Source organism: Mauremys mutica, chromosome 5 (genome assembly GCF_020497125.1).
Source record: "Mauremys mutica isolate MM-2020 ecotype Southern chromosome 5, ASM2049712v1, whole genome shotgun sequence".
In the NCBI taxonomy this organism is placed as follows: Eukaryota; Metazoa; Chordata; order Testudines; family Geoemydidae; genus Mauremys; species Mauremys mutica.
In genome coordinates this window covers 138,023,235-138,044,461 of record NC_059076.1, presented here as the reverse complement: position 1 = coordinate 138,044,461, position 21,227 = coordinate 138,023,235, and the positions used below count along the sequence as shown (strand labels likewise).

The 21,227-nt window shown below is 51.8% G+C and overlaps 1 protein-coding gene across 1 annotated transcript in view; it reads right to left on the bottom strand.

Moving 5' to 3' along the window:
• Positions 1-3,122: 3,122 nt before the first annotated feature.
• FBXO41 (F-box protein 41) overlaps positions 3,123-21,227 on the bottom strand; it is a 34,855-nt gene continuing 16,750 nt past the window's right edge. The window contains exons 8-12 of the mRNA XM_045020007.1: positions 13,139-13,234; positions 9,534-9,652; positions 8,917-9,075; positions 4,615-4,730; positions 3,123-3,253 (exon numbers count right to left, since the gene is read on the bottom strand). Coding sequence (XP_044875942.1) covers positions 3,191-3,253; positions 4,615-4,730; positions 8,917-9,075; positions 9,534-9,652; positions 13,139-13,234 — 553 coding nt within the window. The 3' untranslated portion in view covers positions 3,123-3,190. The remainder of the gene's footprint in view (positions 3,254-4,614; positions 4,731-8,916; positions 9,076-9,533; positions 9,653-13,138; positions 13,235-21,227) is intronic.

The window sequence follows — 21,227 nt, the reverse complement described above, 5'->3', positions numbered from 1 at the left end:
TGAAGTAACAAATTCAAACCACATTACACAGCCATGATTCACAAAAGCCAAGTGAGCGGTGGAAGGGATGTGTGTCACACAGATGAACCACACGCCACTGCACTGTGATCCACAAGCAGAAAATACTATAAAAAAAGTCTGGCTTTTCAAAACCAGTAAATAACATTTTCAAAGAATTTTCGGCTCCCCTCCTCCCGCCACTCCACCCAAACCAGGAAAGAAATTTGCCACAGAACATACCTAACTCTCCCGACCTCAGATGGGCAGGCTTCCCATGTGCTATTGGAAACAGCTTGAATAGTATTGGAGGCAGAAAAATAATTGTGCTAGCAGCAAGAATCTTCAGTCTTCAGACGTGACTCTCAAATACGATAGTCTTTTAGCATAGTGTATAAACATGCTGAGTATATAATTTTCCTTTAAAGTCTTTTTTGTTTTGTTTACAGAAATAAATACTTACTTTGCTTCTTTTCAGGTCATTCCATAGTCTCTGCACAACGTCAGAAGGTGACATCTCAGTTTACAGGGCTTGTAGCCACTAGTCTGACTTGTGTTAAAAGGTAGCAAAATGTGGCTTTTCGGAGGCTGCGTTGTTTTCCTTTCCCCTGTATTGTAGCTTCTCTCTTTTTGCTGGTTGTGGCATCTTTTCCCCCGCCCTGCCTGTGGATTTGCTTAAAAGTCCTCGCTCATTTCCCCATATTCCTTCCCTTGCGGAGAGGGCAGTAAAACTACAGAGTTCAACGATATGGCCAATTGTTATTTTTCAAGAGGTCCAAGGTGACTACAAATCCCAGCATGCAATGGGGCCCACTTGATGCGGCTAAGGGGCAGGATAGCGCACTGCATGCTGGGACTGGTAATCTCCTCTTGTTGCCTCTGTGGCTCCATTTTATGCACATTGTGCGCAACTCCCATACTCCTGGAAAGCTACCATCAGCTTGCGAAGTTTGGGTGTCCCTGATCTAGAGTTGCATGTTACAAAAGCAAACCCTAACTAACTCACCCTGCTTTCAGAGGAGACAAGTTAAATCCAGCAGTGGGCTTGAGCCCCCTAATGACAAGATCTGGATTTCAAACACCCTTAGTTAATGGGCGCTTCGATCGGGGAGTTTGGTTCAGCCCGTTACGAAGGGAGAGCCTATTTGCAAAATTCAGAGCCAGATCTGGTTTTGGATCTGAAGTGCAGGGGGTTTGTGTCGGAGTTACCAGGGTGAGGTGGCTTGGGTTGGTCTTGGATTAACTCCTAGATTCCCTCCCTCCCCACACAATTTTCTTCAGACTTGGGAACGCCTGAGATTGGGGCTCTCATGACACATCAGTGTGTAGGAGGCCGTCCTGGATCCCACCCACTGCAAGAGGGGCAGCTTGTCCTGCTGGCTCAGAAGGCCTCCGACCATCTCTTCGTTCCTGTGAAGGGGAACCAGAGAAGGTGCCACATCTATTGGTCGCCTGACAAAGGGCAGATGGAGGAGGAAGGTGCCTCTGATGTTTGGAACTGCCACTGCACCCCCGTCATCCTGAGAGAGACCCAACTTCAGGCGAGTCCCACGCTCGGTGGCTGATGGCTTCTTGATACTGGCAGCCCAGAGTGGATGACGAGTGCCACCTCCACCACCCAGGTCAGCTAGTTTCTCTGCCTCCGGAGGGCAGGACAGGGGAAGAGCATCGTGGGCACGGCACGGTGCTTTCACCACTGGCTAACACACCCTCTCTCGCTGGGGCAAGGAAGCAAGCTTCTCGATCACGGCTCAAGCATTGATTGCAGTTGAGGGGGGGTTGTTGCTTTTTAAAGATCAGAGCTGTTGCGTCACCCCGGTGACAGCAGTGCTCCTACAGGCATCACCCTGTGGCATGGAAACCTGTTGGCTGCTTCTCTCTGGAGGTGGAGTATAAAGGAACATAGACCCTCAAGAAGCTGTTTCCTTTGGAAGGAGCGAGTTCTCCTGCCCAGTAATAAGATCAACTTTTGCAAAAAGAACAGGTTTGGTACAAACTGGTGCCCATGTGTAACGAATACATCAAGGGCTGCCATCACTGATCAAGGCAGGGGGCTTTGTTACCTACAGAACTGTAGCTCTTTGGAGATCGGAATTTCAGCTATTTAAAGCTGGTTGTGGAGAGACGTGCCATGGCAGACGTCTGTCTGTATTCCGAACAGAAACGATGACTCTTCTCCCAGGCACTAGTCCATCTCTGTGCCAACTGCAGGCAATCTACCCCAGAACGAGCTGCCTTGTGGAAGATGGATGCCTTCCCCTGGGACGAGCCAGGGAATGCTTGTGGTGCTTGTGACGGCACAGCTGATGCCACGTGATTCCCCTGATGAAATGGTTTATTGCCTTTGCAGGAAGGGAATTTGGCTTCCTCACTGGGTGAAGAGGAGATGAGGCTGGATTGGTGTCCTAGGCGGAGGAGTTAGCTCCGTGTCGCCAGCTAGCTTCCCAAAGCGCCCCAAGGGTCACGAGAAGGAGGAGCTTTGTATTTTGTGGCTGCAGTGGTTGTGCTGTCGCGGCTGCTGGCTTGAGGGAGGCACTTACCCACGTTGGGTAAATTAAAAAAAGAGAGTAAAATATACAGTAATGCTGGGCCTTGGTTCACCTGGTGGCACTGCCCCTGCCCCCCTAAAATGGAGCTCGGATGGGAGCCGGGATTCAGTCGAGCCACACATCAAGAAAGGCCGTGCGGGGAGCGCCGACTTCCCCAGCTCTGTTTACCGATCCCAACGGCGAGACCATCAAAGTATGGCCAGCTCGGGCCTGGCTTTACCTCAGTCTTAGACTCATCCACTCCGGTGGCAAGGAGGAGGAAGCTGTACTTGGTTGGGTCACGTGCCGAGTCACTGAGATCCCCAGCTCCCGCTAAACGAAAGCGGGGTTCAAAGAAAGAAATGTCCCCAACGCAAAGCTCCTTGGCAACAGGGTGTCCGGCCTAGTTCCTCAGGCAGAAAGAGAGTGGCTGGGCCCTCTCCGGCAGGCCGAGAAGCTACCTTTGTAGCACCGTCACGTCCGCGATATGTTACATACCCTGCCCCAGTGAGGAACTTTCCAGTCACTAAGGCCTGCACGAGTTGTGTGCATTGGCTGGCTCTTCTGTGGCTCCGGGTTTCAAACAAAGGGCGGACGGTGGGTTTGGTTTCACTGTCTCTGTTGCTCAGGTGGACGGAGGAGGACACGTGTTGTTCCCTGCAGGGCTAACAGCCTCCTTCCACCTTAATGTGTAAAATCTTTGAGAAGCCGGGTCTTTTCCTCAGGGCCTGGAAGAGAAGGGTGGGAGGGTTAACTGCATGGACAGCAGAGCGTAGGCATGCATTTGGCTAATACTAATGCAGAGCGAATTAATTGTATGGTGCTCTTCACCTGTCGCTCTCAAAGCATTACAAAGAAAGGGGCATATCAGGCCAAATTCAGAGCAGGGGTAACTCCACTCACACCAATGCAGCTGACACCAGCTCAGAATTTGGCCCCATGGATTTTCAATGGAAAGAGAATGAACTTAGACCCAATTTTCCCTCTGCAGCATGAAGGAACCTCATCCTACCCACAACCTCTTCCATTGTATTGGGCTCTGGGCCCTGGGTGGCACCTGATAAGGACTGGATTCAAGTTGTAGCATCTCCATTGACTTCCCCGGTGGAATGTTCAGTGTGACCGTTTGTTTGGAATTGTTACTCTTTGGTATTTGCCTCTGTAGCTCATTAGCACTAGAATGTAAATATTCAGACTCCCCAAGGAGAAAGAGAGAATGAAAAAAGAACCTAGAGAGAGAAAGACAAAGAGAAAACTCCCCCGAGAACCCAGTGCGGGAGCCCACCTCTTTCACCGCGGGGTATGAATATTTCCCCTTGATTTCCACAGATCAACTAGACCCCTGCGGTACCAGAGCTGAAAGGTGAAACACCTGCACCTCCAAATAAACCCTACCAGGGGAAGATCCTATCCAGCACTGGTGGCTTGCACAGGAGCGACCCTTAAGGCCTGCCCTGCAATCAAACAGTCTTCCCAAAGATCAGCCAGGGGCTGAAAGGTGGAAGGAAATCCTGGTTTGCCCTCCTCACCAGCCCTTGCGTTGGATCTCAGCTCGGGGCAAGCACAAAGCCCAGGGAACAAGCCTGGCCCAGCAGAACATTACCTGCCCCTCGTGCAATAAGCCAAGCCAAGAACGGGCCCAGAGTGACTCACTTCTCTGTTCTGCATGCTCAGATCCACAAGCAAGTGCAGAGGGAAGAACGGGGCCCGTCTATGACACATTTCTTAACCTTGTTGCTAATAAGGCCTTAGATCGCTGCCGCTGAAATCACTCAGGAAGTAAACAGCCTGGCTCTCAGTTATAGTCGCTTCCCCGTATGCTCCTAAGGCAGAGCAGAGCGGGTGGAAATGCCCCCTGAGTATTGCCCTGTGCAAGAGTCTCCCCAACTGGTGCACAGCTGTCAGACGGGCTCTCTGCTGGCCGCATGCCCAGGGAGTTGGGGCCATTCTGTGCTTCCCACTGCCGGGCGGGGGCCTTGGGAATTGGAGCAGCCCTGAGGCCTCTGTCAATGTCCTCAGTCTATCGACTTTGACTGAGCACAGGCGTCCGTGCTCAGAGCTGCCCAGGGACCAGCCTGGCGCCCTTTACCTGGAGTTTGTTCACCATCTCCTCAAACATCTTCCTGGCTTCGGGGCTGTTCGGCTCCTTGAAGTAGTCCACAATGCCCACCTGCACCACAATGGACTTGAGGTTCCGGCAGACACCTGGGGCGACAGAGAGACGGCCGGGGTGTGTGACGTGTGGGGAGCAGCGCCCAGGTACCGTGCTGATCGCAGGCTGCGACGGTCAGTACGGCCACAGGGACTTCCGGGGCACAGGCCCTATTCACAGTCAGTGGCACTCGTGCTGTGTCACAAGGGGGACCAAGCCTTGTAAGAAGGAATGGCCCAGCCCACCTGTGCCTCATTAACAGCCTCTGGATAGGGCCCGATAGAGGGCTGCTGGGCTCTACGAAGAGCCAGAGAGGAACGGGAAGAAGCTGTGGCAGGGTGAAGCCGCAGGTGAGTCGGGGACTTCCCAAGTCCAGGGAGGGCTGGGAGTGGCTTGGCAAAAGCAGGGAAGCAGGGCCGGCCTTAAGCCGATTTGCCCGATTCCCCTGAATTGGGCCCCGCCCCTGACAGGGCCCCGCTCTGCAGCGTCTCTCCCGGAAGCAAAGCTCTGCGTCTCCCGGAAGCAGCAGCTGTTGCTAGGCAACTAGAGACGCTGGCCGGCTGAGGCAGAGGGGGCCCCTGGCTGTACTTGCAGGTCAGGAGGGGGGAGGGGGAGAAGGCACATGTGCATTGCAGCCTTCCTTCCCCTTCCCCTCCCCCACCCCCAGCACTCACCTGGAGGAGACGCCGAGGGAGCTTCTGGTCTGTGGCAGACGGGAATCTCTGCAGTGCACCTCACTCACCTGAGCAGCTGCTGGGGCTTCCAGCGGTGAGTGTCTGACCCTGCGATTCCCCGTAGGGTTGTAATATTGGGCTGGTTTTGTGGTTTACGTGGTGTTGCTGTTTGAGGGTGAGCCTGTGTCTGTTTCAAAACTAAAGTTGGGATCATGTAACCCAGGAAAAAAGCCCCGAGCCGGTACTTAGTGCTGTGAACTCCAGGTGAGAGAGAGAGGGAGGTTTGGAGGAGGAAATCAAATACATCAAGAGGGGAGAATGCGAAAGGTCTGCAACAGGGCAGGCTGAGACTTTTATCTCCCTCCCCTCTCCCCCCCCCCGCAGGAGGGGAAACTGAGGCACTGAGTGATCAGATTCCCCTCTCCAAATTATTTGCAAAGGAGGAGGACGGGGGCTCCTGTCCAAACCAGTTCCCTTCCCATCAACTCTGCTTTCCCTGCTGCAAGACCGCTGTAGGGGATGAATATTTCCATTAAACTATGGCTCCTTCGTTTGCCCTGCAACAATGAAATAGACCGGCTTGGTGGGGGGGAATAGCCCCCCCCTAAAGCTTTGTGGATATTAAGGTTTTTTTGGGGGGGTGGGGGCATGATAATATTCTAGATCAATCAAATGCCCAGCTCAGCTTTCTAGCCATCCAGCAGCTTTAGGGCAGGGAAGGTAGGTGCTCTTGGTGCAGAGTGGTCGCAAAACAGGGGTGAATTTAGCGGGGGTTTGTGGGGTCTGCTTGAAATCCCACCCGATGCAGCCACACAGAATCATTGGCAGCACTGGGAGAGAACAGGAGTGGAAGCAGGTTCCCTGGGGGTGGGGGGACATTTGCCCTCAGTCCTGGGCTCTGGGATGGACTAGGCTGGGTGGTGGGTTCAGTCTAGTCTTCCAGCCTGTTGCTCTCATTGGGGTTTGTGGTTTTCATCTGGCTCCACCAAAAAGATCAAACAAGCCCAGTAGAAAAGGGGAGTGAGAGAGGCGGGAAGGAGTTTGTAAGGGGTTTAAGTGACCCATCAGCCACCACTCCTGCAAACACTGGGCAAGGGGCAGCTCCATCCCCCACTGAGGCTATGGTGAGGGACAACAGGGGAGGAAGGAAGCCACATGGCAGTCCCTTCCCCCCAGCACCCCCCTCCAGCCCCCAAACTCTGTCCCAAAGCCTGCACCCACCCCTCCGCACTCCCTCCCAGAACCTGCACCCCTCCACCCTTCCTGCACCCCACCCCGTGCCCCAGCCCGGAGCCTGCACCCAGCACCCAAACTCCGTCCCACTCAGCCCTGGGCAAAGCTCCTTGGTCTGGCTCCCAGCCCCTCTCCAAGGGTTGCAGCTGTCTGGAGGTGCCTGCCTTCCACACCTTCCTCATTCACACCTCATTCATTCATTCAATAGGGCAATTGATTACAAAGTGGAGAGAAGATCTTATTCTACTTCTAGCAAAAAGACATTTTTCTTTTACCTTAATTACACTACCTTAGGGGCCTGCTATAACATATTACTAAGGTTCAATACAAAGTCATGTAAAAGTTATACAAAAATGCATAATGCAGAGATTTATCTACAACTCCATTGATTGACTGCTGTGTGCAGTAATATAGTGACCCCTGGGTCTTTGAATAAGGCTATATACTGCGGGGGGCGGGGAGTGCAGCAGCGAGTCGGGGGCGAGCGGGTGGGCAAGTGGCAGGTGGGCAAAGAGGCAAGCAGTGAGCCAGCAGGGGGTTTAGGAGCGGGCATGGGGGTTTCTGGCAGGGGAGGGAGAAAGTGAAAGGAGGTGAGTGGTGGGTGGGGGACTGACTAGGAGGGACGCAGCAAGTCAGTGGGGGACTAGGGGGTGAAGAGGAGTGTGATGGTGGGGCCGAGCGGGGAGGGGGTGGGTCCTATTTTACTGCTGTGATCTGGTCACCCTATGTGTGCCAGGTTTCAGAGTAGCAGCTGTGTTAGTCTGTATCTACAAAAAGAACAGGAGTACTTGTGGTACCTTAGAGACTAACAAATTTATTTCAGCATGAGCTTTCTTCGGATGCATAGAATGGAATACTTCTTTTTGCCTATGTGTGCCGTTTCTCCCCCCTCCCCCTCAAACCTTCCTCTTTGGCCCACAGCTGTTTTGATGGGGTGGCGCTGAGGAAGGAGGGTTTGTTTCTGCGGGGTGGGCAGCGCTGGGGGGGGCAGTGTTTCCACGGGGCTGGGCAGTGCTGGGGGGAAGGAGGGGGCATAAAATAAACATTATTGAAGAAAATCAGTTGTACAACTATCAAAACAAATTATTTTCCTAATATGAAAGTGAAAATCTATAATTAATATTCTTTTAGAATGTGGTGACTTCTATCAATATGGGCAAGAGATCAAGAGATATTGGTAGAAAGTACCCAAGTGGGAGTAAGAAAAGAGCCATATACAATATTATGTAGTAATATATAATTTTGTTATTATGTATCTAGTCATGGAAAGTAAATAATACATGTAAGAAATGAAAGGTGTTTTTTTTTTAAGTTTTTTTTTTTTTAAGTCATCCCTGGCAGGGCCCCGTCAAAACTGTTCGAATTGGGCCCCGCACTTCCTAAAGCCGGCCCTGCAGGGAAGAACCAGGTTGAAGCAGGAAGGCTGGGATCCTCTCCTGAGAGCATCCCGGGGCAAAACACTCCAGGTGGGAAGGCTGGGGACGGGCTGAGGGGAGACGAGGCTCCCTTTCTGGGAGAATCCCCCGCACTGAATATTGTTGTGAATTATATATAAAGATATTAGACCCAGGAGGGGAACGTTTTAAAGACTCTGCACTGGTGGAGTTTATTTAAGAAGCTCGGGAGAGGGTAAACTGAGGCAGGGCACCTGCTGAGCAACCGCTGGCCATGAGGGGGTGGTCACAGTGTTACCTGCCTCTAACTGAGTCAGGAGCATTTGAAAACCCCACCCTTGAGATAGAAAAGGCCCTCTCTTGACCTGTCCTATCCCCCATGGTATTTATCCCAGGCCTGATCCTGCCCCCTAGAAGGTTTTCGCCCGCTGTCCTCTCCAGTTTGCAATGACTCCAAAAATGGTGGCTCCCACCACTTTTACGCCTCTCACTGTTGGGAAGCATTTCTGGATATTCCACTTACAATTTCATCCCAGGATGCCTGGCAAAACCGCCTCAACCATACTCCCCACCGCGCTGAGCCGGCCAAGGCTGGAAGTGACACACCCCGCCTGCGTAACACTGCTGGGGATCTGCAGCAGTGAAGATCTCCGGTCCTCATGCATGTGCTGGGGACCAGATTGTGACCTCCATTACAACAGGGTAAATCTGGTGTAACTCCACAAACAAATTAGTAGAATGACTCCAGATTTCTACCGGTGTAAACGGAAGCAGAATCTGGCCCGTAGCCTAGGACACCACACGGGGCTGCAACTCTCCAGTGACTATTTAAACAGGATGGGTTGTTTTGCCCGTTAGCTGCTCCGACGACAGTCCTGCAGCGGGGCTGCGGCTGGGCGTTAAAGCGAGGCTCTGCAGAGCCGGCAGTCGCTACTCACTGTTGAAGTGCAGCAGGGCTTTGGGGGTGACAGGCGTCGAGGTCAGCACCAGCATCTCCAGGCCTTTCAGGCCCTCCCGACACACCTCCGCCGCCACCTCCTGGTTAATTTCCGTCACGTGGTCGAGTTCCAGCACCTGCAGCCGCATGCAATTCCGAGCTGGCGGGACGAGGAATACAGGGTCGGCTCGGACAGCGCTCCCGGGAGTGGCAGCGCTTATCGGGGAGAAGCAGCCTGAGGGTGGGGTGCGGGGTCTGGCCTGAAGCTGCCTGAACATTTTGTGGTTGGGAACATGAAGGATATGATGGGAAGGGAGGCGGGGCCTGTGTGTTGGCAAATGGGAACAGGAGGCGGGACCTGTGTGGCGAGGAGGCGGGGCCTATGTATCACTCTCTTAAGACATAGTCCACACTATGAAATGTCTGAGACTTGCCCCGCCCCCGAGCTGAATGCAGTGAGTGGAAATTTTGTGGTGCCCAGGGGAATATCAGAGAACTCCCCCAATACGGACACATCACACAACATACATATCAACTTTCCCAGCACGGGGCCACATCCTGTGCCCGTATCACGTTCTACCTCTGCTTCGCAGCAAGAGAGCGTCGATTTGCATTTACCTAAAGAAGCCAGTCCCTGGATTCCGCAGCCAGCGCCGCCGACGCCCAGTGCTCTTAAATGCGGCCAGCATCGGCCGATCATCTGAAGGCAGCGGTTACTGAAACGTGTCGGCTGCTGGCTGCAGAGGAAGGGGGAAGAAATGAGAAATTGATAAATTATTCCAGTTACTGTAATGTCACTGAAACACAGTCCTCCAGCATCAGGAAGAGAACTCATGGCCTTCTGCTTCAAAATGCAGGCGTCTACCATTAAAGCTAAGGAAGTAACACTAGTCATAGCCTGTAGCAATAGGTCTTATACCCTGTGTGTGTTTGTCACACTAGAAGGCAATGCACGCTCACAGGGCCTGGTGTTCCTTCCAGCAGAGGTACTGGGTACTTCAGTGGCCCATTTCTAAAGTTCTTGTCCACCTACCCAACCACTGAAAAAAGTCATTTCCACACGTCTTGACCAGGGTGTGCCATAAGTCAGGCAGCACTAGTGTAAAAGTTACTGGCGATTCCCCGGCTTATTTTTACTAGCAGGCAGCCACTAAAAAAAAGCAAAAGCCTTACGTACACGGTAACCTAAACTTTTAAACTGTTTTTTTTCCTTTGCCTTAAAGCAAAAAAAAAAGCTAGCTCCAAACCGGTTTTCACTAACCAAATAGCAAAAGTACAGGGTCTGGCAACCACCAATCAAGTGTTAACACGGCAGGGCTCTTTGTCTAAATGTGTATAAAAAATCTGTAAAATGTGTATAAAACAAAGTCTTTTGTACCAAGGTGCAGGCTCTCCTTTCTTCTGCAAAATAAAGCAACCTTTCCTTATCCCTGTCTGGCTGTCATTGGCTCTCAGCTAGGCAAACCCAATATTTCGGTAACAGTTTCTGGCGACCCCAGATGGGACGCTCCTAGCTCGGACACTGAACTCCATATTTTTAAGGTGGGTGCTTGTTTAGCTGGGAATGCTTTGATTTAACCAGTCAGTTGGCACACGATTACAAGAAGGTACTTGTAGCCTTGGCACTTAGGCATTTTTGAGTAGTTAATTTGGAGTTGTTTAAAGGGTGTGAATGCCCATAACCTGGCTTCGGGGGGGCCTTTAGATTTTCCCCGTGGATTGAATTTTGCACAGATGTTACAGGTGGCAAGGACTTGTTTAGTTTTTTGGAATACTTTAGGGGCATACCAAAGTTTATTTACTGTAGCTGCCATGGCCTTTGCTTTACCGTGTGTTTTTTGGTGTAGTTTAAGTAGGGCAGGCCGCAGAGCAGCTTGGGGCAAAGCCCTTCTTTTATTTGGTAGTTGCCACTTTCCCCTTGGCGTTTTGGTGGCCCCCATGCTTTTTTAATGCTTAATTTTTAATGGCTTAGGGGTAAAAGGGACCAGGACTGGAGCTGGTGGGGGAGAGGACCTGAGTACCATTTGGTTGGCAACATAAGGCTGGAAGGAAGCTGCTTTTGAAGCTGTATTAGCCAGCCGGTTCCCACAGACGGTGGGATCGGGTTTTTTTTGGATGGGCCCGAACATGGATGATGGCAACCTTAGATGGCAAATGTTTGGCTTTTAATAAGTTTAGGATTAAGGGCCCATGTGCTACCTTAGTGCCACTGGAGGTAATAAACCCGCGTTTTGCCCACAGTTGGCCTGTGGCATGGCAAACACCCAAGGCATATTTTGAGTCAGTATATATGTTTACCGACTGACCTGCTGCCAACTCACATGCTTTTTTGTGACACTTAAACTGAGAATTAAACAGAGAGCAGAGGGAATTATGGTTTAAGTTCCTTTTGCATTTTTTTAGCAAAGGGGCAAGTTATACCCAATTTTAAGGATATTAAAAAGAGGGACCCCCTTAGCCGCCCAGTAATAATGCCAAAATTTAGACACCCTCCCATACTTATTGTACTGATATTTCCGCCCCCACGCCCATTTAGTTTTTTGTACTACCTGAGAGATTAGCAGGTACAGCCCATAACCCTATTTTTTCAGAACGGGTTTGGTGACACAGTCAGCAATTAGATAGGTGCCCCAATGTGGCCAGTGGCTGCAAGGACTCGGCTGCTGGGTGGGGGTTGGCATGTATAAAGGGCAAACTTAAAGGAAGTAGCCATTGTAATATTGCCCGGAAATTTATAGTTATAAAAGTTTTAGGATTTATTTCGTTGGAACAGGATTTTTAGTTTTTTGAGAGGTTTAGCCTTTTAGGTATTGTCTGCCTTAAAGCAAAAAAAAAGCTAGCTCCAAACCAGTTTTCACTAACCAAATAGCAAAAGTATGGAGTCTGGCAACCACCAATCAAGTGTTAACATGGCAGGGATCTTTGTCTAAATGTGTATAAAAAAATCTGTAAAATTTGTATAAAACAAAGTCTTTTGTACCAAGGTGCAGGGCTCTCCTTTCTTCTGAAAAATAAAGCAACCTTTCCTTATCCCTATCTGGCTGTCATTGGCTCTCAGCTAGGCAAACCCAATATTTCGGTAACATTAGGGTACGTAATGGTATTGCCTAACATCTACTAGGGCAAAAGAAAGGGAAGATTCTCAACTGTACGGAAGAGAGGAGGTGAATAGCCTGACCTGATTTCTACCTCCCCTGAACGGTGCTGTTATCTAAGTCATGCACCTATGAGCACTTAGAGATTTGTTCTGTACTTTGTAGAGTGGGGAGACCTCCAGAATCTTAATGCCGGAAGATCACAGGCTTTAAAAGTGAGAGAAATTACAGTCATCTATTAAACAGCGAGACTCAACACCCTTCTGTAAACACACAAGCCCTTCGGGGCTGCTATTACATAAGCAGCAAAGAGCTCTGGCAGCGGTTTGATGTTCAGGATTGCCAGGCCTTTCATCTCGGATGCATCAGGATCCTTTGCAACGTTTGCATCAGCGTTAGATGCAGGTGCAGGTGCCCAAGACTTTTTAACCTTTATATCTAGAGACGGGGCTGAGCTTAGGGTGACCAGACATCCCGATAAAATCGGGAGTGTCCTGATTTTTAGGCATTTGTCTCGCGTCCCGATCGATGTTTGGTCGGGACGCAATTTGTCCCGATATTTTGCACTCCTGGGTTTTCTTGTTTTGTTTTGTTCTGCCAGCGGGACTCCAGGTTTTTTTTTCTTCTTTTTCCCCCTCTGCTGGCGGGACTCCGCGCCTTTTTTTTTGCTGTGCTGGCAGGACTCCGCTCCCCCCGCTTCCCCCGCCGGCGGGACTCTGTGACTCCGTTTTTTTTTTGCTCCGCTGGTGGGACTCCCCCCCCCCCCACCCCCCATGTGTCCCGATATTTTCTTCATCCCATCTGGCCACCCTAGCTGAGCTCCCCATCCCAATGTCCTCTGAGTTTGGGTCCAGGATTTTGGTTCAGCCCAGAGGGCCTAGCTATGACATTTGGATCTGGAACCCAACTTCTTCCAAGTCCAGGGGTGGAGCGGGGATGGGAAAAGGTGGGGTGGGGGCAGGGCTTGGGGTTCAGCGGGGCTTGAGCACTCCTGGGGAAAATTAGAAGCCGTCTTGGGCGTCCATGGAAAAATTTAAATCAAAATGGGGGTCCTCAGGTTGCTAATGTTTGAGAACCGCTGCTCTAGACTGTCCCTCCGCAGAGCGGGTGATTCGGTGTTACTCTTACCAAGGGTGCAGCGGGGCCACCTGTAGCGAGATGATGTCCCTGCAGCCTGCTCCCAATGCCCAGATGACTTCATGGCCCACAGGGTCTGTACAGCTCCTGGAACAAGACAAAGAACCTGCTTTAATATTCTCCAGCAGAGATGCAGCCCAAGAAGTTCTTTGAAATCTTACGGTGCCAAAGGGTGGAATTGCCTAATGTAGTGTCAGCTAATCTCCATAGCCCTTGCATCTGGGAGGGGTTTGTGTCTGGAAATCCAGGCCTGGAGAACAGCAGAGGGTTAATGCTCCATATTCTTTCTGGGGGAAAAAAAACAAACCACCACCACCACCTCTTATTCTTCAGGCCATTTGCAGGAACCAAGTTCTTATCTTTTAGTGGGAGAAGATGGGGGGACCATCAGGGTGACCAAAGTAAGTTCCACCTTACATTTGGCCCGTGCACACGTGGCACCACCAGAAGGAAAGAAGAGGAATTTAGCCCTGGCTTGAGTGTTTCATAGACTGAGATCCCACATCCAGGCACTGAGCTGGGACGGCGTGGGCAGCCATGTGCAAACTTCCTCTCCCCGTCCTAGCAACGTGCTTCAATCCTGAGTGCTCTTGTGAGCGAGAGGGGAACTGGAGGGTGGGGTTGCGGGGGAGACTATATCTGAAGGCTCATGGGGGTGCCCAGCTCTCATTGGGAGCCAATAGGAAGTGGGCATCTCACTCCCATTTGTCTCGCCCTCCGAGTCGTACGAACTGTCACAGGTCTAGCCAAGTGTCCCTTCGTGGCTACTCACTCCCCACACTGCAGCTGCTGGATCTGTGTGTTTTAAGCCTCCAGGATCTGAACAGAGTCCAGTCAATGCCCCGGGCTTGGGGTCCCTAGGCATACACTGTGTGTGCAGTTCCTCTCTCCACCACCCGCTCCTGGAGTTAACACCTCACTGTCCCCTTGCCCAGCCCCTAGAATCAGTGTCAACTCCTCAGACGCCCACCCCCCCGCACCCGAGCTTAAACATCTCCTCAGCCAGAACTCCCGCCAAAGTCAAGGGGTGTGTGCCATGCAATGTGCAGGCACAAGATCCCAAAATACTCTTGCTCTTTACTTAAGCTTGAAAAATATGGAGAGAATCCAGATCACGTAGAACATAACACACCTCCTGCAGTGCCCGCTCTCTCGATCACCTGCCCCTTGGGAGACTGTCTGTATCCAGAGTTCCTCTGACTCATCAGGCTGCTCAGAAACTCCCCTCAGCTTGAGCTGGTGAAATTGGCCAAAGATGAAGACCCTGAATAGATCAGTTCCTTTCCAACTGCCTGCGTCTCTCTCTCTGAGACAGTCTCCCCCCGTGACTCCTTTTACAATCTCCTGCTTTTCTCACCTTCACTTTGTCCCCCATAGGGAATTTCCACTGTCTAACCCCCAGACTGCAGACCAACTTGCCTAAACTGGTCTCCCCACTCAGGCATCCTCTTTAGCATAACTATTGTGTGCTCATGACAACTCTCCATTGTCAGCCCTGTACCACTGCCCACTGGCATTTCAGTCCAATATGGAGGTAAAAAGGCAACCGAGAAGGTAACTAGCTCCCACATTCAAAATGAAGTTGGCAGGTGGGTAAAGATGTATAGAGAGTTCATAATCTCCCATGTATAATTTATGAATTCTGATTCCCCAAATCTCCATGCAATCCTTGGCTCTTTGAGCCTGCCAGCAAGGGTGTTAATTAGTCCTAATGGGTTGGGTCTCTCTAGAGCGTACTCTAGGGTGACCATTTCCATGTTCCTGGAATACTGGACATTCTGGCACTTGCGGGAACAGTGGGGACCTGCCGCTGCCTGCACAACCTCGTATGCAGCGTGTGTGTGAGGTCATGCCGGAGGGGGTGGAGCTGTGTGCTATTCAAACTGGCGCCCTCTGGTCCAATACTGGTCAAAACCACATCCGACAAGGGATAAACGTCTCTGAAAAAGGACTGTCCAGAGTGAAGCTGGACTAGCAACCCAGACCAAATTCAAACCAGCAGCCTCCCATGGTGTTACCAACCCCCTGTGCCACCCAGTCCCACAAAGCAATGGGAACCCCGGAGGATCGAGCCCATCCTAATTTTGAATGACCCAGTTCTAAACTTCAAGCGAACCTAAAAATAAGCCAATGGTGTTATCTTGAGCGCTCGTACGTCTCCCACAAAGCCGCCTGCCAAGATTCCCTTACGAGTTCAGCTCGTCCTTAATTAAAACATATGAGTCATGGTGACAGGTGAACAAGCTGCCAAGCGCCGAGTGCACATGAATATCTGAGGCTGCTGGAGCCAGTAAAAGTGAAGAAGGACGCAGCAGCAGATAAGTTAAACGACAGACCATCATCTCGCATCCCACTCTCATGCATCTGCGGGGCCGGGCTCTGAATCAGGGTCTAACGCGTTTTGCACAATGGGAGTGGTGCTGGAAGAGGATCCGGGGGAAATGCAGCCAGCGCTGCCATCCCAGCGGGTTGGATGTAACATATCTCCCTTGACAGCTGCATTTTAACGCTGGAAATACTTGTAAGCTCTTAGAAGCGAGAGCCGCCGCTTGTAACATGTATGTGCAGCGCCGAGCACAATGGGGCACCCATTTCAGTGGGGCCCTCAAGGTGCTACCATAATACACAGAGATTATAACGGTACTCGGGGGCAATGGGGAGACTAGATAGATCAGGGATCGGTTATGGGTGAAACAGCCTTTCGCTCCTAGCCATAGCAGTTTGTGTCTTGTGACCGAGAGGCAGCATGGTCTAGGGGTGAGGCTAGAGGGCTGAAAACCCAGACATTTTTGGCTCTGCTTGCAGTGAGATAGCGCATGGTAAGGGAGGATTACCCCACAAAACACACGTGGCCATCTCCACCACAGGCCGGGTCTTCTCTTTCCTGATCCAGAGAGATGCTGTCACCTAGACCAGACGAGGAAGGAACGAGATGACATCCCCCTCTCCATGGCTACATCCTGAGCTGGGAACCCACGGTTCCTGTGTTAATTTCCTTTCTCATTTTACTCCTCCTACTTTTTGTCCTCTCTTTGCCTTTGTCCTCTCTTTGCCTTCTGTCTAATCAGAGCCCAGCTAAGCCAGCCGGGGCAGATCTAACCTCACAATAATTTGCTGCGACCAGCGTGGCAGACCCCTGAGCAGCCGGGTCCTGGTAAAGAAAGCGCCCTACAGACTGGGCAGACAAAAGGAAGGGAACCTGCCAGATATATTCCAAAGCCAGTGTCCAGGACCGTGTGCTCTGTGGTGCACTTCGCCTGCCAGCAACTGAACTGCAAGCCAGAGAAAGAAGCTGCCTTTTCTCTCTTCCCTTTTCGTATACATTTGACTTAAGAAGGAGACAGCATCAGATGCCAGCAACAGAGCCCGAGAGCTGCTGCTCAGAACCAATTTCCTTTGCCTCCCAAACAGGGGAGCTGATGCCGTTCAAGCGATTGTCAAGTTACGAGGATTTTTCTCTTTAAAAGATTCTGCCCAAGTGCAGGGAGACGAAGGAAGGACAGGCCTGTGGTTTGGTTGTCAGCCTGATGCTCAGAACATTTGGGTTTGATTCCTGGCTCCGCCACAGATTTCCTGTGTGACCTTAGGCAAATCACTTTTTCTCTGTGTGGAACGTCACTACCTGACGCCGCAGGGGTGGGGTGAAGATAAATCCGTTAAAGGTTGTGCCATGGTCTGATACCATGTTAATGGGGCCATGTAAGTACTGCAGATAGAAAAAAGCAAGTTTGTTACAATGGAGATTAACTGACAGTTGAATGCTTTGACTGTCTCTTAAAATTCTCCCCTTATTTTTCTGTGGGTTCAATGGGTGTTTAAACTAATTCCTCGTTTCTTGGGAACAAGCCAACCCCAAGCCCTGGCCACTGGACCCCGAACCCAATTCCTTTTAATGGTGGGGCAGAAAAAGGTAACACCAAAGGCCCTGGTTTTCCAGGGATGGTCCCTGATTTCAGTAAGAGCTGCAGATTCCTGATCATCAGGGCCATGTAGGGTCAATTTAGTAGCATCCTTAACTCACCTCCAACTGATCCTCCCCACACGCCCTGTCATAAACATACAGCTAAGGGAAGCATCAAATCCCTCTTTACCCTGTAAAGGGTTAATTCCTCTTTTACCTGTAAAGGGTTAAGAAACTCAGATAACCTGGTTGGCACCTGACCAAAAGGACCAATAAGGGGAGAAGATACTTTCAGATCTGTGGGGGACGATTTTTGTTTGTGTCTTTGTTTTGGTTCTTTGAGTCAGTAAGGAACCAGGGCAGGAAAAATACATCTCCTTAAGCATATCTGGACTAAGCACCTAGCATTGCAAAAATAGTAAGTAATAGCAAAGAATTGTGTTAAATTATCTTTTGGTTTTGCTTGTGAGTTTTCCCTGTGCTAAGAGGGAGGTTTATCCCTGTTTTTGTAACTTTAAAGTTTTGCCTAGAGGGAAAATCCTCTGTGTTTGAAATCTTTTTGTTATCCTGTAAAGTTATCTTCCACCCTGATTTCACAGAGGTGATTCTTTTATGTTTTTTTTTAAATAAACGTATTTTAAGGACCTGATTATTTTTCAGTGTCCTAACGACAGGCGGCGGGGGGTGTTGATCTGTGCTCACTTTGTAATCAATTGGTTAGGATATTATTTTCAAGCCTCCCCGGGAAAGGGGGTATATGGGTTTGGGGGATATTTTGGGGGAGGTAGGGCTCCAAGTGGCCCTCCCTAAATGTTTGTTTAAATCACTTGGTGGTGGCAGCAATACTAAGGGCAAGGAAGGAATTTGTGCCTTGGAAAAGTTTTAACCTAAGCTGGTAGAAATAAGCTTAGGGGGTCTTTCACGTGGGTCCCCACATCTGTACCCTAAAGTTTAGAGTGGGGAAGGAACCCTGACACGCCCCATCCCCCAGCCGGGGTGGGAAGCAAAGAATGCAGCCTGCTGGTGAAGAGCATGAATAGCTCCTCTCAAAGGCAATCACCTGGACTGACTCCAACCTGCTTCAGGGACGTGTATCATGGCGGCCCCAACGCGGGGACAATCCCGCAGTGCCCTGTCTGGTAAATAGAGCCACACTCCCAACCGCTCCCCTGGTGACGCTGCCAAAGAGGAAGGCCCGTGCCAGCTTGCCCAGAAAGCTCCCTCTCAGCTTGTCACTTCTCCAGCCTTGCCCTTGGCGGGTAGAGCCAGGAACCAGCATTAATCCAGGCTGTGCTGGGCCTTGTGCTGCTGTGCCAGGAGGGGAGAGCAGCAGAGGGGCTGGCTGGTGACGGCACTGGGGGCTTCTCCCTCGGATCGTGACTGGGGCAGCAATGATGGCCCATCCATCCTGTGCGTGCTGCCCCATGTCCTGCCAGCCCAGTGCAGCCTGTCCCTCCCCTGGGTCTCCTCCCCCCACAAGCCGCTCCATGCTTCCCCACCCCATCCCCATGCAACCCCCTGCCCCAGCCGCGGGGTCTGGGGGAGGGCGTCGTGTCGGCTCTGTGCCATCGTATCAGAGCAGCTGTAAGAACCCTCCTTCCTGAGACTGGCCCGAGGAGCGGGTGGCTCCACCTTTCTCCATCTCCTGCTGCTAGAGCCTTGCCCTGCCCTTTCCAGCCTGATCTTCCCTGGCGAGGTTTGGGCCAGCTGAGCGGACAGGAGCCTCCCGTTCTTTTATCATTTTGTCTGCTAAGCGCTAAGCAATCTTATGGCACCGGGGAAACCAACAACCTACATCCTCCTCCTGTAGCCCTCTAGACCCCCTGGGGCTGGCCCTTAACAAATACTGGTGCTACACAGACAGACCCCACAGGCAGCCGCGGGTGCTAACCTCACCATACCCACTGGTAGGATGTGGAGCGCCTCTGCCCTCCTCTGCTCTCTGCATGCTGCCAGTGAACGCCCTGCACCCAGGAAGCGTGGGTCTCAGTAAACACGTGTCATAGGCGATGTCGGGCTGGAAGGGGCCTTGAGAAGTCACCTAGTCCAGCCCCCTGCACTGCGGCAGGACAAGGTAAGCCCAGGCCATATCCCTGGCAGGGGGTTGTTCTTAAAAAACCTCCAGTGATGGGGATTCCACAACCTGTTCCAGACCGGAACTCCCTTTACAGTCAGGAAGATTTTCCCTGATATCCAACCTAAATCTTCCTTGCTGCATATTAAGCCCATTGCATCTTGTCCTGTCTTCGGTGGACATGGAGAACAGCTGATCCCCATCCACACCACCAGCGCTCCCAGCCGCAGCTGGCCCTGCTAGGTACCCTGTTAGCGCCCAGGGCCGGTGCAACCATTTAGGCGACCTAGGCAGTCGCCTAGGGTGCTAGGATTTGGGGGGCAGCGACCCCTTCAGCAGCGACCATGGCGGCCGGATCTTTGGCTGCCCCGGTCGCCACCGGCATTTAGGTGGAGGGAGCTGGGGCAGGGGAGCGCGGGGAGGGCCGCCTGCAGCAAGTAAGGGAGGGGGGGCAGCACACAGGGGAACTCCCCGCCCCAGCTCACCCCTGCCCCGCCTCCTCCCCGAGCACGCCGTGGCTGCTTCACTTCTCCCGCCTCCCAGGCTTGTGACACCTAAGCTGATTGGCGCCGCAACCCTGGGAGGCGGGAAAAGTGAAGCAGCGACAGCGTGCTCGGGGAGGAGGCAGGGCAGGGCTGAGGTGGGGTGCACCTCAGGACAGAGGGGAGGAGCTGCTGCAGGGGGGGCGCCTCAGGGCAGAGCTGCCATGGGGGGGGTCGCCTCAGGGCAGGGGAGGGCACAAGGTGGAAGTTTCACCTAGGGTGCAAAACATCCTTGCACCAGCCCTGCCAAGGCATTGGCTAGTGTAACGCCAACAGACCCCACTCAGCAGTGGACAGGATTGAACCTGGGACCTCTGAAGCTTAGTGTATGAGCCTCTACAGCATGAGCTAAAAACCCTATGCCTCTTAGGGCTAGTCTACACTTACCGCGCGGGTCGACACGGTGAGTTCGACTTTCCGGAGTTCGAACTATCGCGTCTGATCTAGACGCGATAGTTCGAACTCCGGAAGCGCTAGTTCGAACTCCGGTACTCCACCTCGGCAGCTGGAGTTAGCAGAGTCGACCTTGGAGCCGCGGAGTTCGGTTCCGCGGCGTCTGGACGGGTACGTAGTTCGAACTAGGGTAGTTCGAATTCAGCTACGCTATTCACGTAGCTGAATTTGCGTACCCTAGTTCGACCCCCATTCTTAGTGTAGACCAGGCCTTAGCTAAGGCTGTAGCAGACTCATTAATGCACTGCTACAGACTAGGGACTGGGTGGCTAGGCAGCAGTTCTGCAGAAAAGGACCTAGGAGTTACAGTGGATGAGAAGCTGGATATGAGTCAACAGTGTGCTCCTGTTGTGAAGGCTAACCGCATATTGGGCTGTATAAGGAGGAGCATTGCCAGCAGATCGAGGGACGTGATCAGTCCCCTCTATTCGACATTGGTGAGGCCTCATCTGGAGTACTGTGTCCAGTTTTGGGCCCCACACTACAAGAAGCATGTGGAAAAATTGGAGCAGAGGGCAACAAAAATGATTAGGGGGCTGGGGCACATGATTTATGAGGAGAGGCTGAGGGAACTGGGATTGTTTAGTCTGCAGAAGAGAAGAATGAGGCGGGATTTGATAGCTGCTTTCAGCTACCTGAAAGGGGGGTTCCAAAGAGGATGGAGCTCGGCTGTTCTCAGTGGTACCAGATGACAGAACAAGGAGCAATGGTCTCAAGTTGCAGTGGGGGAGGTCTAGGTCGGATAGTAGGAAACCCTATTTCACTAGGAGGGTGGTGAAGCACTGGAATGGGTTCCCTAGGGAGGTGGTGGAATCTCCATCCTTAGAGGTTTTTAAGGCCTGGCTTGACAAAGTCCTGGCTGGGATGATTTAGTTGGTGTTGGTCCTGCATTGAGCAGGGGGTTGGACTAGATACCTCCTGAGGTCCCTTCCAGCCCTGATATTCTGTGATTCTATGAATCTCTAGATAGTCTAGATGCCACTAGAGGGGGAACAGAGTGCCACAGCAAGCAGGCCTGGGTGACACCGTGTCCACCCTCCCAGGGCTCTCTCCAGTCAGGGACAATGCTGCAAAGGGAGCGAGTGCCAGCTAATCCGGGGCACTGGAGCG